This window comes from Penicillium psychrofluorescens (genome assembly GCF_964197705.1).
Source record: "Penicillium psychrofluorescens genome assembly, chromosome: 3".
Classification (NCBI taxonomy): domain Eukaryota; kingdom Fungi; phylum Ascomycota; class Eurotiomycetes; order Eurotiales; family Aspergillaceae; genus Penicillium; species Penicillium psychrofluorescens.
The window spans coordinates 1,465,695-1,481,535 of record NC_133441.1 but is presented as its reverse complement, the minus strand read 5'-3'; the positions used below and the strand labels follow the sequence as shown (position 1 = coordinate 1,481,535).

At 50.9% G+C, this 15,841-nt stretch overlaps 8 protein-coding genes across 8 annotated transcripts; 4 read left to right on the top strand and 4 right to left on the bottom strand.

Annotated features, from left to right (window-relative positions):
* Window positions 1-117: 117 nt before the first annotated feature.
* Window positions 118-1,208, bottom strand: PFLUO_LOCUS4689 (uncharacterized protein; the record flags this gene model as incomplete). Its single annotated transcript, XM_073782064.1, has 3 exons — window positions 118-536; window positions 599-1,157; window positions 1,200-1,208. 3 exons carry the CDS (start codon window positions 1,206-1,208, stop codon window positions 118-120), a joined length of 987 nt encoding a protein of 328 aa, XP_073638757.1.
* A 257-nt stretch (window positions 1,209-1,465) lies between these two features.
* PFLUO_LOCUS4688 (uncharacterized protein) lies at window positions 1,466-1,972 on the bottom strand (the record flags this gene model as incomplete). The annotated part of the gene is made up of 2 exons (XM_073782063.1): window positions 1,466-1,816; window positions 1,877-1,972. 2 exons carry the CDS (start codon window positions 1,970-1,972, stop codon window positions 1,466-1,468), a joined length of 447 nt encoding a protein of 148 aa, XP_073638756.1.
* A 2,934-nt stretch (window positions 1,973-4,906) lies between these two features.
* On the top strand, window positions 4,907-5,804 carry PFLUO_LOCUS4687 (peroxiredoxin 1; the record flags this gene model as incomplete). Its single annotated transcript, XM_073782062.1, has 3 exons — window positions 4,907-5,075; window positions 5,126-5,307; window positions 5,367-5,804. 3 exons carry the CDS (start codon window positions 4,907-4,909, stop codon window positions 5,802-5,804), a joined length of 789 nt encoding a protein of 262 aa, XP_073638755.1.
* A 412-nt stretch (window positions 5,805-6,216) lies between these two features.
* On the top strand, window positions 6,217-8,926 carry PFLUO_LOCUS4686 (uncharacterized protein; the record flags this gene model as incomplete). Its single annotated transcript, XM_073782061.1, has 3 exons — window positions 6,217-6,993; window positions 7,046-7,297; window positions 7,346-8,926. 3 exons carry the CDS (start codon window positions 6,217-6,219, stop codon window positions 8,924-8,926), a joined length of 2,610 nt encoding a protein of 869 aa, XP_073638754.1.
* Window positions 8,927-9,140: 214 nt separating this feature from the next.
* Window positions 9,141-10,189, bottom strand: PFLUO_LOCUS4685 (uncharacterized protein; the record flags this gene model as incomplete). Its single annotated transcript, XM_073782060.1, has 4 exons — window positions 9,141-9,405; window positions 9,464-9,765; window positions 9,857-10,052; window positions 10,113-10,189. 4 exons carry the CDS (start codon window positions 10,187-10,189, stop codon window positions 9,141-9,143), a joined length of 840 nt encoding a protein of 279 aa, XP_073638753.1.
* A 1,320-nt stretch (window positions 10,190-11,509) lies between these two features.
* PFLUO_LOCUS4684 (uncharacterized protein) lies at window positions 11,510-12,595 on the bottom strand (the record flags this gene model as incomplete). The annotated part of the gene is made up of 1 exon (XM_073782059.1): window positions 11,510-12,595. The coding sequence occupies one exon, from the start codon at window positions 12,593-12,595 to the stop codon at window positions 11,510-11,512; it is 1,086 nt and encodes a 361-aa protein (XP_073638752.1).
* Window positions 12,596-13,354: 759 nt separating this feature from the next.
* PFLUO_LOCUS4683 (uncharacterized protein) lies at window positions 13,355-14,152 on the top strand (the record flags this gene model as incomplete). Its single annotated transcript, XM_073782058.1, has 1 exon — window positions 13,355-14,152. The coding sequence occupies one exon, from the start codon at window positions 13,355-13,357 to the stop codon at window positions 14,150-14,152; it is 798 nt and encodes a 265-aa protein (XP_073638751.1).
* A 182-nt stretch (window positions 14,153-14,334) lies between these two features.
* PFLUO_LOCUS4682 (Protein saf4) lies at window positions 14,335-15,570 on the top strand (the record flags this gene model as incomplete). Its single annotated transcript, XM_073782057.1, has 3 exons — window positions 14,335-14,347; window positions 14,401-14,410; window positions 14,463-15,570. The coding sequence occupies 3 exons, from the start codon at window positions 14,335-14,337 to the stop codon at window positions 15,568-15,570; spliced, it is 1,131 nt and encodes a 376-aa protein (XP_073638750.1).
* Window positions 15,571-15,841: the final 271 nt, after the last annotated feature.

Here is a 15,841-nt window from a genome sequence, read left to right as displayed (position 1 = left end):
GTGGAGAACTGTCTTCCCTTTTTTTCGGTTGTACACTATACTATAAGCCGTCATAGCATAAAATATCACATTAGTTACAAGTTTTGTCTGTCTCGTTCTATTTCCATTAGAATGAAATTATATTGAATGCTCGCATTTCTCCATCGCCAAAACGGCATCCTCGCAAGCCTTCCGGACCTCGTCGTCAGCCTCAGGGTGAGCTCCCAAGGCACCAAATTGAATTTTCCAACGATTCCAATGCGCAACAGAGAACCCTTCCGTTTCTGCCACGCTAGCATGCCGAATCTTGGAGGGACAGATGATAAAGTAAGCTGCTGCAGCAGGCACCAGCGCGAGGATATTCGTAGCCTTGTTCGTTTTCTTTTGCTTCTTGGTCACCGGATGATCCTCCGTCTCCAATGCTTGCCTGTTGGCAGTAAAAGCATATGCAATCCCATCATAGAGCAACTCCTCTTGGATCAAATAGGCATTTAGACCGTTTAGATTCCGCCAGCGCCGAGAGCCTTCGTCACCTTGGACATATTTCAGGCTGCACTCTGTTCCGAACATCAGCTCCTTGGATTCATCAAGAGTCAGAGTTAGAGTCGGGCAAACTTACGCTGATATGTCTCCGACAAAAAAAGACTCATCTGCGGTAGCTGTTTCCACGCCCCATTCTCTTCGTCAACATTAATCTCGCGCAGCGCTTTAATGAGCGCGATAAACCGCTTCATCGGCTCCGTGTGGCAGTCAACCTGGATCCCAACGCGAAACATGATCTCCCAGAATTCGCTGAGGAAGCTCAGCGGCTTTTCTTTCGGATCATCGTCTTGTCGGATGGTCGGGTAAAAACTGTTTAGCTTCTCGGCGGCGGCGGAGGCTGTCCATGTTGATGTCGCGGGCAGATAGGCCGTGAGCACGTTGAAGATCTCGTGCTCAACATACCAGTGGCCGGGATTGGCTTCTAGCTGTAGGTTCAGGGGGTTTCCTTCTGTTGCTGGTGTTGCCATTATCTTGATTCCGGAATTGAAACGATACTTCGGAAAACTTGGCACAGGGCTGTGTTTGTACGTGGGTTGCAGATGAGGTAAATTGGTGAGGAAGAGGCGCGTGGGGGCGAGATCATCGCGATCGGCTGGCGGGTTGCTCAAGTGGGCGGTGGCGAACATCGGTGGTGGCTATGGTTCCTGGATTATATCAGCCAGTGCGAACTTGGAAACATGGTGCATTTCAGCTATTGCCGAAGGGGCTATTCGTATACGAAGCGGATGACATGTTCTGGATTCCCCGTGCCCCTCTACGGTACTACTCGGGGGCCCTTTTTTGTTTTTGTTTTTTTATTTATAGTAGCAAGCATCTCGATTAGGAAAACATCGTTGAGTTTGGTAAGTGTGTAGATTAGGATTTTAGAAGATTCAGATAATAGTGGTAGGGGGTTTCGACACTTGAGTATGATAAATAGTTACAAAAGACACCATTCAAACAATTATGACAAGGGACACTTGTTGAATCCCTTCCCCCCAGTTCTGTGACACATAACACCACAGTAATGCCCATCAGTCATCGAATAAACCACCCGACAATCCCCAGGGTCTGCCTTTGGCTTCACATTCCACGGATACATCGACCCATCCGGCGCAATGGGAAACTCAAGCGTTCGGACGCTATCAGAATTGCAAGCTTGGTTATCCCAGGTGATTTCGCCGCCGAAATTCTGGAATTCGTGGGGATAGTTGGTGGCTGTCTTCAGACCTTCTCCCGAGGGCGCGACCTTGGCTAGTTGTGCGGCGGCGGCATTCGAGAAAAACACCAATTTGCCGTCAACGGTGCAGGTTAACTGGGTTTTGTTGCGTTAGTGGGAATCGTAATTAACTTGCGTTGCGAACTATGAACATACTCGGTCTCCATCTGCTGGTCGCGTAGGGCATGATTTGGCTGCGAAGGAGAGCGGTGCTAGGAGGCTGGCAACAATTGCCAAATTGATTAGGACCATTGCGATGGTTTGGGTAGTCCAACTCTTTGAGAGAAAGACTGATATAAAGAGGGAACGAAGGTGGAAGTACTTTATGCCCCCTATTTCGAGAATCCTTGACTGCAGCGAGAGCCGTAGGATTATTATACTACGTGCATTTCAACCCCATCCACAAAGTGGTCATTTCCCTACGGTTCTCAGTCTAGACCCCCTGAAACTTAATCGGTGCCGATCAATTCAGCTCGGCGAAGTATAACCAATAAAGATGGCAAAGTGGAAACAGTACGATGGTCCAGCAGGGCTTCGCCACCTGTTCCTTGGAACTAACGAACGACAAAGTAGGAAATGCACCGTCAGGAAATTGATCTAACTGCAACCAGAAAATGACTGCGAGCGCCAATGTGATCTTTTATCGTGGGGGCCGAATATTGCATGAAGACCCGCAGCGGAATTTGCTTTCTCCCGGATCTGTTCGCAAAATCTGTCCGATTCGGAAAGATCAGCAAGTCTGGCGAGTCTAACTCGTGGGATGACTAGAAGAGGCTGTGTTTTAGCTTCCCTGATCTGGAAACTCCTCTGATGGCCCGAAACACTAACTTTGAGACAATCCAGATCCGACACTACTATACCCGTTCTTATTTAGTCTTTCGTACCTGAAGGTTCGACACTTGAGCTGAAATCGCCTCCTTTTTGTGTTATTTATCTTGGCCTCGCACCGTGCAGGGTGCTTTTCACTTTCATTAGGCCCATCTACACGCTTTTGTCAGATCAATATGCATACCACTGGGCTGCTATTCAGCGTGCTGCTGGCGCAGCTTGCATCTGGGTCTGTGATCAGGCAAAAGGTTTCAGTGTCTTCATCTTCTACCATCTCTACGACCACCACGACCACCACGACCACTACGACATCGGACTCTTCGCGTCCGCATGTACCACCTCCCTCATCCCACCCGGTCCCTCCAGCTCCATCCGGATCTACATCTGGAGGGCTGCCTCCCGGTTCTACTCCAAATGGAGGAGGACCAGGTGCACCCGGGCATACGAGTAGCGGAAGTAGTCCTCCAGGGCCAGGCTCTACTCCAGGGGCTACAATTACATCGGCATCGGGAAGCGTTCCCGGCGCTCTTCCGACCTTTTCCTCGGCGTCGGTTACTTCGGTGTCGACACTGAGCAATGACCCTGAAAACTCACACACCACTATCACTGGATCGAACGGAAAGCCAACTGTCCTTCCTATCGTTGGCGGTCCGGACTGCTTCGTAAGTTTTTTTTTTCCGGTTTAACGATGTAACGCACCCGGCACTAATACCATATATAGTTTTGTCCCAATCCAGACGATGGGTTCATTCTCTTTGGTCTGGCTGCAGCGGGCGTGTACCCAGCCATGCCTGCTCCGGTTGGGTTTCCTTCTCCGTTGCCCCCGATTACAATTGGCAGTGATGGAGACCCGACCTACTCGTCCGAATCGCAGAGCCAGACAGCTAGCGAGTCGTCTGGTTCCAGTTCAACAACGACTACTTCAACCCCCACTTCAGCCACGGCCACTTCAGCAAGCAAAACCACACCTTCGTCTTCAATGGGAGTGACATGCTGGGGCTGGGACATAGGACCAACAAGCGGATCGGCATCGAAGTCGACTGCTCCTCCCTCAGTGGGGTCCACAACGACCACGACAACGACTGCTCCCACAACGACCACGACAACAACTACTACCACTACCACCACATCCACAAGCAGTACTCCGCCCACCCCATCCGAGACATCTGGCAACAATAAGGGCTCCAGTCTCTGTTCTTCTTTGGCAGGCGCATGTATGGCAGCCTATCAAGCGTATGATGACGACTACACTTACACCCAGTATACCTCGTACACCATCAGTGCCGGTGATTATGATCCAGTCAACTGGTTTTTCTCCCCATTCGCGGATGACGGATGTGCCGCCATGTTCGAGTGCGATGACTATGGTCTGGGTATGACTGGCCGACAGATCAAAGACGCGTAAGTGGCATCTATCGAGTTTGGTAAACTATGACTGACATTGCCTGCTAGGGTCGAGAATATGATCCAGAACGATGATGTGAAGGAATGCGGAAGCACATATCTGTCCAACTCCTGTCACATTACTCTCAACGGATGCGACGACTGCGAGCCCTCTGTTCCTTGTTCGCTGGTTCCGTCTGATTCTGGCGTGCCTTGCTATTAGACTTGCAGATGCTTGAAAACGGTTTAATTGCACGGTATTATAACTGGCTTTGAAATCTTTGTATACTTTTGATCTATGTTTCTCTGAAATTAGTATTTATTCAACTAATCCGTTCTGTAATTTCATATGATACTGATAGAGATATCTAGTCTAGACCATGTTATTGGTATAGATTCATGCCGTGCTTCTAATAGTGACTGGCGGTCAAGCTCTCGGGATAACATACGTAAGGAATTCAGGCCTTCCTACGTTCGCGTAACTAGACTTGACGTTTCCAGATGGTTGTACACTTCTTTTTCTCTTTTTCCATGGTTAGAGTCATGTTCGTACAATTTTGATTTAACATGCATGTTGCCAACTACCTTTCAGTCCTCACTCCCAATGTCACTGGCACTAAAACTTACTTTAGGTCTTTCCAGAGCCATGCTGTGGAATGGTCTCATAGCCAAGTTTTCCAATCGCCTGGTACCTTGAGAGAAATATATCTTCGATCTTCACGCGGTAGGAATGGTCTTGCGAGTACCCTCGTAGCTTTTCCTCCTCCAGTCTGTCATTTCTGTGTCAGTCGACGTGTGAGGCGTTAAATCATCATTGGACTACTTTTGCACAAGATTTGGGGTAGTAAACAATAGTGACTTTTAAATGCCGTCTATAGGGCTCATCACGTGAGGGTGTTTACTAATGTTCCTAAATCCGGCGGTCCTCTCTAGGTATCTTACGACCTACGATTGACCACTTGACAATAATAACCAATGGCTCCCATTATTGCACCCCAGATGGCCTTCCGTGCATTCAGAGCTGCTCCCCAGCCAGCTCCTTGGGCGAGACTCACGTCCCAACTGCCCCGTGCCCAGCCTGCCTTCCGCCGCTTCTTCGCGACACCTGCCCAGGAACAGCCGCGTCTGCGCCTGGGATCGACTGGTACGGTGTCAATTGCTTGAGTGGGACAATATCGCTAACCATTCAAACAGCTCCCAATTTCAAGGCTTTGACCACCACGGGCCAGATCGATTTCCACGAGTTCATCGGCAACAGCTGGACCATCCTCTTCTCCCACCCCGCCGACTTCACACCCGTCTGCACCACGGAACTTGGTGCGTTTGCCAAGTTGAAGAATGAGTTCGAGAAGCGTGGAGTCAAAATGATTGGCCTGGTATGTTATTGATTCTACATCCTCCTTAGGAACATTGGCTCACACACACTTCTCCCTAGAGCGCCAATGACCTCGGCTCCCACGAGGAGTGGATCAAGGACATCAACGAAGTGTCGTCCACGAGCGTCGAATTCCCCATCATCGCCGACGCCGACCGCAAGGTCGCCTTCCTCTATGACATGATCGACCAGCAGGACCTAGACAATATTGACCAGAAGGGTATTGCGTTCACCATCCGGTCCGTGTTCATCATCGACCCGAACAAGAAGATCCGTCTTACTATGATGTACCCGGCCTCGACGGGCCGCAACTCCGCCGAGGTGCTGCGGGTGATTGATTCGCTGCAGACGGGCGACAAGAAGGGCGTCACCACCCCGATTGACTGGCAGGTAGGCCAGGACGTGATCGTGCCGCCTTCGGTGTCTACCTCGGATGCGAAGAAGAAGTTCGGGGAAGTGCGCGAGGTCAAGCCCTATCTGAGATACACCAAGATCTAGGCGGCGAACTAGACCTGTCGCATGTAAAAGAAGAATTAAAATGTGCCGCAACAACAAACCACTGTTAGGTGTCCCTAGGTAGTCAACGGGCAAACCTCGGGGGTCGGTCATGATGGAATCTCATTGTCCGCATCACCACCCCTGACATTGCTCGATTGGGTATAGGTAGGCCGGGCTTAGTTCCTCGGCTCTGCAGGCGACCGGCGATCCGAGTTCATTTCAGCAAGGATCAGCTGCGGTAAGCTGCGCGATCCTTCCAGGCACGTGGAATAGGAGGGGGAAGGAAGGGCAGCTATATTTCATCCGGTTTCTCTTGTTTACTGAAGTCGGCAACATTGTCATCCCCCCGATTCCCGTTGGGCTGCTGCGCTGGTCTGAAACTGTCTTGGTCCTTGTCTTCAAGACAGGCACCATGGCGCCCTTGACTAGCTTGGTGCTAGTCTCTCTTTTAGCCCAGCCATTTCTCGCATCTCCAGTTCCAGATGCTGAATCTGATCTGTCGGCACGGTCTGCGCTCCCTGCGGACTATCAATCTCCGCCCTATTATCCTACACCCCCCGGTGGGTGGATGCCGGACTGGGCTGATGCCTATGCAAAGGCCCATGCAGTGGTCAGCAACATGACCCTGGCCGAGAAGGTCAACTTGACCACCGGCACGGGCCTTTACATGGGGCCTTGCGTGGGCCAGACAGGCAGCGCACTCCGTTTCGGCATTCCCAATCTCTGTTTGCAGGACTCCCCGTTGGGTGTCCGGGACACGGATCATAATACTGCTTTTCCAGCGGGAATCACCGTTGGAGCTACGTTCAACAAAGAGCTTATGTATGCTCGAGGCGTGGGTCTTGGCGAGGAAGCTCGAGGGAAAGGCGTCAATGTTCTCTTGGGTCCGGTCGTTGGCCCTTTGGGACGCAAGCCTCGTGGCGGTCGTATATGGGAGGGCTTTGGAGCTGACCCTGTGTTGCAGGCTGTTGGCGGTGCTCAGACTATTAAGGGCATGCAAAGTACTGGGGCCATCGCTTCTTTGAAGCACTACATTGGCTACGAGCAGGAAATGTCCCGCATGAGTAGCGTTGTCTCCGTCGGCTATTCGTCGAATATCGATGACCGCACATTGCATGAGATGTATCTGTGGCCGTTTGCTGAGGGCGTTCGGGCAGGCGTGGGATCGTTGATGACTTCGTATAACGATGTGAGAACTTTTGATTTGAAGGGTGATCGGCTTTAACTGATATTTTGCCTAGGTGAATGGCTCTGCTTGCAGCCAAAACAGCAAACTCCTCAATGATATCCTTAAAGATGAGCTTGGCTTCCAAGGTTTTGTCATGACAGACTGGCTGGGTCAATATGCTGGCGTGGCGTCCGCGTTAGCTGGCCTTGACGTGGCCATGCCTGGCGACGGTGCTATCCCTCTTCTCGGGGACAGCTATTGGGGATCAGAACTGTCGCGGTCTATCCTGAACGGAACCGTTCCACTCAATCGGCTCAATGACATGGTATGCACAGTTTGGTATCATCTATGTCCACGCTGACATGAAAAATAGGTCACTCGTATTGTAGCTACATGGTACAAGTTTGGACAGGACAAGGATTATCCTTTGCCCAACTTCTCCGCCAACACAGCCGACCAAACTGGAGAGATATACCCCGGGGCCCTCCTCTCTCCTATCGGCGTGGTCAACCAATACGTCAATGTAGAGGGCGACCACAACATCACTGCACGAGCTGTTGCTCGTGAAGCAATCACCTTGCTCAAGAATGACCAGAATATCCTCCCATTCAGACACAATGATAGTTTGAAGGTCTTTGGTACGGATGCCGGACCAAATCCCAACGGTCCGAACTCCTGCAGTGATAAAGGCTGTGACAGTGGCGTTCTAACCATGGGATGGGGCAGTGGATCTGCAAACCTTCCTTACCTGGTTACACCACAAGAGGCTATCGGTAATCTTTCCAACAATGCCAAATTCTATATCACAGACACATTCCCTTCCGATGTGGTCGCATCCCCTACGGATATTGCAATTGTCTTCATCAATGCCGACTCTGGTGAAAACTACATCACAGTGGATGGGAACCCTGGAGACCGTCTCGAGGCTGGGTTGAACGCCTGGCACAACGGCGATGATCTTGTCAAAGCCGCTGCACAGAAGTTTTCCAACGTTGTGGTGGTAGTCCATACCGTTGGCCCGATCCTTATGGAGGAATGGATTGACCTGGCCCCCGTCAAGGCCGTCCTTGTGGCTCATCTTCCTGGCCAGGAAGCAGGCTGGTCACTGACCGATATTCTATTCGGTGACTACAGCCCCAGCGGCCATATGCCATATTCCATTCCCCGCAGCGAATCCGACTACCCCGAGAGCGTCGGTCTCATCGATCAACCCATTGGTCAGATCCAGGACACGTTTACCGAGCGCCTCTATATTGACTATCGCCACTTCATGAACGCCAACATCACCCCTCGATACCCCTTCGGCCACGGTCTTTCTTACACCACCTTCACTTTCTCCAGTCCTTCTTTGTCCGTGGTCACACCGTTAGACAGCGAATACCCTCCCGCCCGACCTAGTAAGGGATCCACGCCTGTATACAGCCAAAAGATTCCTGCCGCGTCCGAAGTGGCCTGGTCATCAACCCACTTCACCCGGATATGGCGCTACTTATATCCATATCTAGATTTCCCACAACTGATTACCGCCGCGGACACCTACCAATACCCAGACGGGTACACCACACAGCCCAAGCCCGCGCCACGGGCCGGCGGTGCGCAGGGCGGCAACCCCGCGCTTTTTGACACTGCTTTCTCAGTTCAAGTCCAGGTTGAAAACACCGGATCCCGACACGGAAAAGCTGTAGCGCAGCTTTACGTTGCTCTGCCTTCGAGTCTGGGTCTGGATACCCCGCCTCTGCAGCTGCGCCAGTTCGAGAAGACGAAGGACCTGGCGCCGGGACAGAGTGAGATCCTCACCCTGGACATCACCCGCAAGGACCTTAGTGTCTGGGATGTCGTTGTGCAGGACTGGAAGGCACCCGTTAATGGAGAAGGTGTCAATATTTGGGTTGGGCAGAGTGTCGAGGATCTCGCTGTCATCTGTGAGGTGGGCGGGAAATGCTCGATGGCTTAATTTGGCATGAACCTGCATTTTCCATTTTCTTTATTTTTCTCATTCCGGTGAGCTCGAGTATTGAGTTTTGTTTTCGGATTGGCTTACATTTGGCAAGACGTCGGTTTTGCAATTTTTTTTTTCATGTATATACCTCTTTCAGAAACGATAATACATCTCTTTCTCCATATAACCCATTTGTGCCAATATAGGTTTGTTTGAAATAACAGACAGCCTAAAGATATTTCACCAACATCCAGCCAAGGATGGCAACGGTTGGCACAGCCACGACACCAAGTTTCACCGCCGCGCCCGTGATAAGCGGCGTTATGAACGCTTCGACCATGGCTTGGAATTTCTCAGGTTCGTTCCGGCCGGGGTAATCGGCGCTTGGAATTGGCACTTCAAGGAACGGGCAAATATCCTCCCAGCCGAGACCATTCTCAAGTTGAATGACGCGCAGGCGATCGGCAGGTATTGTTGCCTTGGCCATTTTGATACTTCATGAGCTATTATCAGTCTCATAATCCTAGCGCTGTGATTTCAGTGACCACTTACTATTCAGCGTAATATCTGGCCAAAATCTGCTCATTTCCAGGGGCGCCGGGCTTCGTACCGCAAGCGACCCCCTGGTAAACGACTTCGTTGAAATCCAGAAACTCAAAAAGAGTGGAGTTGAAGTATTTGAGGATAGAGAATGGGAATTGACTAGACATTGTCGCTACTTGGGCTGTCGTATTGTTGACGGACTTTGCCCATGTCTCTGGAGGCCGTTCAGTGAGGATGAATTTCACATCGGGGTCCTTCGCGTACGCCTCAATCATATCCGAGCCCATGTAGCTTGGGACCTCCACTACACACTATTTGAGGTAAGTTAGTCCGGAATACATGTTGTCTAATTTCTCCTACTGGAAAGGATATGTTGGGATCGAAAACAAATACACCACTCACGTCGTAGTCAGCCAACCACTTATCGAAATCTGTCCTGTTATACCGCTGAATTCCAGCCATTCGATTAAACTGAGCAATGACAGCTTCCTTGAAAATCTGCATATGGGTTACGCCTCTCACGGCGACGCATTCGTAAATGTGGTACGGGTTGTAGCCCAAGATCTTCATGGCTTGATAGAGACCAAGAGTTCCCGACCTGAAATGGAATGAGACAATGAGCAAGACTATTCAACTCACAGCAGCACGCGCATCTTACCGACTGGGGCTGGCGACGATGACTTTCATCTGTCGAACTTCCGACGGTGTCGGCAATCGATCAATTCGGCGAGACATGGTGAATGCTCTGTCAACACGACGATCAAAGAAAGTAACTAGCACACAAAAAACCAGAGATTTGACGCAACTGCAAGGGTGGCAGGTGGCATTTTATCTCTACGGGTAAGCCGAATAGAACGTTCAGCCCCAGATAGATTAGGCCTCCAACTAGAGCTGAACTATAAATAAGCTCGGTAATACGTGCACCCATACGTAATCCCACGCTTTGGCGCTTCGGCTACCTAGTCAAAGCTAAAAGTCGATCCTGTCCAATGGCCGCCGCCGAATTTTAATCAAAGTAACTTAACTATGGGATGTTTAACGAATACGAGATCCAGCCCCTATGCCAAAAAAGTGATAAATCTGCGATAAATCAGCACTAGCATGTGTATGAGCAGATTGTTAAGCGACCTTCTAGGCCAACGAGGATTGCAATCACAAATTACTGAGAGAGGGTACAAGTCTAGTAGCCCTCGTATCTCCATCTCATATCCACCTGCTCCTGTGTTACACCTCCCTTCATGGCACTTCTGACTTGAAACTCATCACCAGAAAGCTTCTTGTTATTGTTTGCAATGTACCACTTGTACAAGGTGGTGGTAGGCATGAATACGACTACAACCCCGACACCTATATCATATGCATTGTCAATGTTTGAACAGTTTCATTGGACATTCTTGTACGTACACATTCCAAACCCGGGATAGAACCTTGGCCCTTGTGTCCAGAGATAGCTGCTTCACACATTCGATGTACCTCCAACGGCATTCAGAAGAGCGACACCAGCTGCTCGCTTAGGGTATGGCCTAGCGATGTGGAGGTTCAGAGTCTTGTAAATTGGGATCTGTGGTCCGACTAGAAGCAATTTTGTTAGTTGACAAGTCCAGCAGATAGTTATGTAGGAGAACGGCACTGCCGTACTGGTTGCACTGGGGAACAGCATTATGGCGAAATATCGTGCACCGAGGTTAGTCGTTGCTAAAGGAATGACGAACCCAACAACACCCATGACCAAGGATAGGACTATAGGCCAGTATAGAGCCGCGCTGCGCTGTACCACTGGGTTAGAGGTGGAGCCCTCGAACCTTAGCTGGACAACTTACATCGCTCCACCAGCTAATGAAGTAGAAGTAAAAGCAGGCAAATACTGCCGCTCGTCAGCAGGTAGCATCAATAAAGAGAAAAAAAAGGATGACGAATAAACACACGGTAGGGCGGGACAGTCAAAACAAGAGTCAAGGTTTCGTTGTATCCCAGCGTGGCGACAATCGTTGGAAGGAAATTCAGGGCCGAGTTCAAGGCTTGCGACAAGATAACACAAAACACCAACGCCCAGACCTATACTGATAACTTCTCAATTAGCAATCCATCCCGCAAACTATTTTGCGTCCGGTCAAACTCCACCATGGGCTCATTTCTCAGTGGAATCGGATTGGCGGTATGAGGCATAGGAGGGATAGTAGCCAGCGCCTGCAGCGCTGCAGCGAGCGCAATGCCAGACCCCCACACATGGGGAACGACCAGAACTCCATGGGCATTGGCAAGGGCCAGAACCTGAGAGAAGGCAGTGAACTCCCCACACACTGTCAGATCCGGCTGAACAATGTCCACGCATCCTTCGCCGAGGAAATCTCGAAATCCGTAGCGTGTGAACTCGGCCTCGCCGCCGGCGACGGGGATGGGGTTTTCTGCGCGAACGCGACGGTATCCCGCTCGATCTTCGGGGATGACCAGTTCTTCGAAGAAGCGGATGTCGTACGTTTCCATTAGTTTCCCCATTTGAATTGCTGTTGCGGCGGAGTATGCGTGGTTGGCATCCACCATGATGGCGACATTGGGGCCGACGGTCTCTCGGATAACGCGCAGGCGTTCAGCGTCGGCGTGAATATCGAGTAGTCCAATTTTCACTTTGAGAGCGTCGAACCCTAAGTCGCGGTAGCGGGTTGCTTCGAGCTTCAGATTTTCGAGTATCTTCGGTAGATCGTCGTATTTCTCAGGGTAGTAGCACCCCGTCGCGTAGGCTTTGACTTGCTTGCGAAATGCGCCGCCGAGCATTTTGGACACGGGCAATCCCACCGCTTTGCCGCTTATATCCCACAGGGCGATGTCGATGGCACTTATAGCTTCGACATAAGTGCCTTTTTGGCCGAAGTCCCGGGAGAAAGCATAGAGTTGCTCCCAAATGACGACGGGCTCGGTTGGATCTCGGCCGATGAGTTTTGGTCCGAATACATGGTCGGTTACAGCGGCCACCGGTTCGGGAGGACCATATTGGCCTTTTTCTCCCCATCCGACGAGGCCGGTGTCGGTTTCTATCCTCACTAGGTATGAATTGCGTTCTGGGAATCGGGCTTGGGAGGAGTAGAAGACTCGGTCACCAAGTGGAATGCGAAGAATATGCGAGGTAACGGAAGTGATTCTCATCTTGCAGTGGAGGAGGTAATTCGGCTGTTGCTTGAAAATTGTTATATGCTACTTTTACTTTTTTGTTCGAAGGGAATGGCATGTTTTACAGTGGATCCAGACGTGGGAGATCAATACTTGGGCCCCCCTCCTTGGATAATTCCTGCTCGGCCTCCGCTTCTTCTTTAGGAACATCACTGATCTAGCGGATTTATGTAACTAGTGGGCAAAGAGCAAATTTCTCGATTTATATATCGACTCATCGGGACTGGCCTCCATTTATAATACTCTTTTGAATACATTTTGAGAAAGCTATGTAACTAGGTGGTCCACACTCCTAGAGCCACTGTCAAATTACACCTCATAGCATACTCCAATGTGGTTGGGGTATTTTCGATATGGATTGAACAATTGATTGCCCATGTTCGCAGTACCCAATCGTTGTCATGTCACCCCGGCCCTACAAACATGTTGGTATATTTTCTACGCCACACTACTTACACCCATTAAACTCCGTGACCAGTTGCTGCGCTGGACGGAATTTTTACCATTGTATCGAAATTGGCGGAGATAATTGGCTTACGGTCCAATGTTCTTTGGCTTATGGTGGACTTTGCCGGAGACTTTGGGCCGGAGATAAAATCGGAATCTCCGGAGGCGGGATGAAGTGCCTCCGAATTGGACAAGTTATAAATGTGTGAAACCATTCAATTTTGCAAGAAACAAGAAACATTAAACATTTTAAGAGGTTCCACCATACTCTATCACAGCATAGCTCCAATGACAAACAAATACACCTCCAAGCTCGCCAACCAGCGCGTGCTCATCTTCGGCGGAACATCCGGCATCGGATTCTGCGTCGCCGAAGCAGCCTTCGAGCACGGCGCGCACCTGATCATCTCAAGCTCGAACCCCGCCAAGCTCGAGAAGACAGTGACGCGGCTGCGCCAGACATACCCGGCTCAAGCAGCAGCGCAAACTATCATTACCCACACCTGTGATCTATCCGACACGGCCAATCTCGATTCCAATCTTGCGAATCTCTTTCAAACTGTTACCAACAACGGGGCTACCAAGATCAACCACATCGTCAGCACAGCCGGCGATGCGCTCGGCCTGCCACCTCTTGCCGGGTTGACCCCGGAGATCATCCAAAAGACCGGCGTTGTACGCTTCGTGGCACCGCTAATGATCGCCAAGTACATCCCCCAATACCTGGATCTAGTACCAGCGAACTCCTTCATCGTGACCGGCGGAGTGCGCGCTCATAAGCCTGCTCCCGGGTGGACCGTGACCACTGCATTTGCGGCTGGTTCAGAGGGCATTGTGCGAGGACTCGCCCTGGACCTCAAGCCGCTGCGGGTCAATATGGTCTCGCCAGGAGCAGTGCATACGGAGCTTTTCTCGGGGATCCCCAGTGAGCGGTTGGAGGGCGTCCTGGAAATGTTCAAGAGCCAGTCCACGACGGGGACGGTGGGACGGCCAGAGGACCTGGCGGAGAGTTATCTGTATCTCATGAAAGATCAGTTTGCGACAGGTAGTATTGTCGACTCGAATGGGGGGGCACTTTTGACCTAGTTAGTTGGATGTGAAATAGTTGAAACAAAACTATATAGTTAACTAGTGGACTAGAAGAACAAAAGCTCATGATGAAGATGCTGACTCATCTTACCGATAACGATGGCGAGTGAGTGAGAGAAGTTGATCTTCTTCCCACCTCTCACTCAGTATTGGCGACAACCACTGTCCTGCCCGCCAGGATGCAGGGCTTTAGTAAGTACCCATCGCATGGTTCTCCATCCAAAGCTAACATGTTCTTCTGCCAGATATGGGACGGTCCGTTCTCCCCACCTTCAACACACCTATAGGTCACTAACACTCACCACAGCTATGTCCCCCCCGACCAAGAAGGTCTCACCACCGGCAACAAGTTAGCTGGAAAGCATCCCCTCGGCGCAAGAGCCCGACATCTGCACACGACCGGCGCGCTAGTCGTGCGGTTCGAGATGCCCTTCGCCGTCTGGTGCACGACATGCAAACCACACGAAACAATAATCGGGCAGGGGGTGCGGTTCAACGCGGAGAAGAAGAAAGTGGGCAATTACTACTCGACACCTATATACAGTTTCCGAATGAAACACACGGTCTGCGGGGGCTGGATCGAGATCCGGACGGACCCGAAGAACACGGCTTATATCGTTGTGGAAGGCGGGCGGAAGCGCGACACCGGCGAGGACAAGGAGCTGCAGCCCGGGGAGATTGCCATCCGGCCACAGTACAGCACAACTACAGACTCAGCGGAGAAAGACCCGTTTGCGAAGATTGAGGGCAAGGTAGAGGATAAGCGACGTGCGCAGACAGAGAGCAGCCGCATTCTCGAACTGCAGCAGCGCCAGGCAAGGGACTGGGATGATCCGTACGAGAAGTCGAAGCGGCTGCGACGCACGTTTCGCGCGGAGAGAAAAGGGCTGGAGAAATCGGAGGCAAATCGCGAGGCGTTGAAGGATAAGATGAGTCTGGGCATTGAATTGGTCGATGAGACGGAGGCGGATCGCCAACGCGCGAGCATGGTGGAGTTTGGTGATGACCAGTCTGCCATTAGCATCGGTGCGGCCAGGGCCACGCGTGCGAGGCCGTTGTTCGAGCAGCGGGTCCCGAAGAGTTCTTCGACACAACAGAAGACAAACAAAGGAACTCGACAAACTCGGTCGGCTTTTTTGGTGGCACAGCGCAAAGATGCCCTGCGCAATGAGATAACGGGGAATACGCGAGCTGTGGTGGACCCATTCTTGAAAGACGATGCTGGCGGCGAAAACGCATGGCAACCGGGCATCAAGAAAAGAAAAATTTCAGCGCCTGTAATATCGAGCAAGAACGGGCCTCGCGCACTTGCCAACACTAGCCTGGAAAACAGAGTCGACGCACATGTTTCCCATGGTGCCCCAAACACACCACCAACGCCGGCGCTGGTGAGCTATGCTTCCGACTCGGAATGACAGACACCTTTCATATATGGTTTTTTCGACAAGGTGTTCATGTCGGTTTTTGCGTTTATAGAAGAGATACCCCGCTAAAAGCACTTTTTTTTTAAATCATGATGTCGTTGGCATATTAGTTGAGCCATTCAATGTACAAGTATACAGCCAGGTTTCGGATCGGGCGAACAGGAGTCACTCGAGTCCCAACTATTAATAAAATTGATGATGTACTCATTAGGTCTCAATACATGATTTGAACTTCATTGTCAGATTACTCTGAGATAAGTCC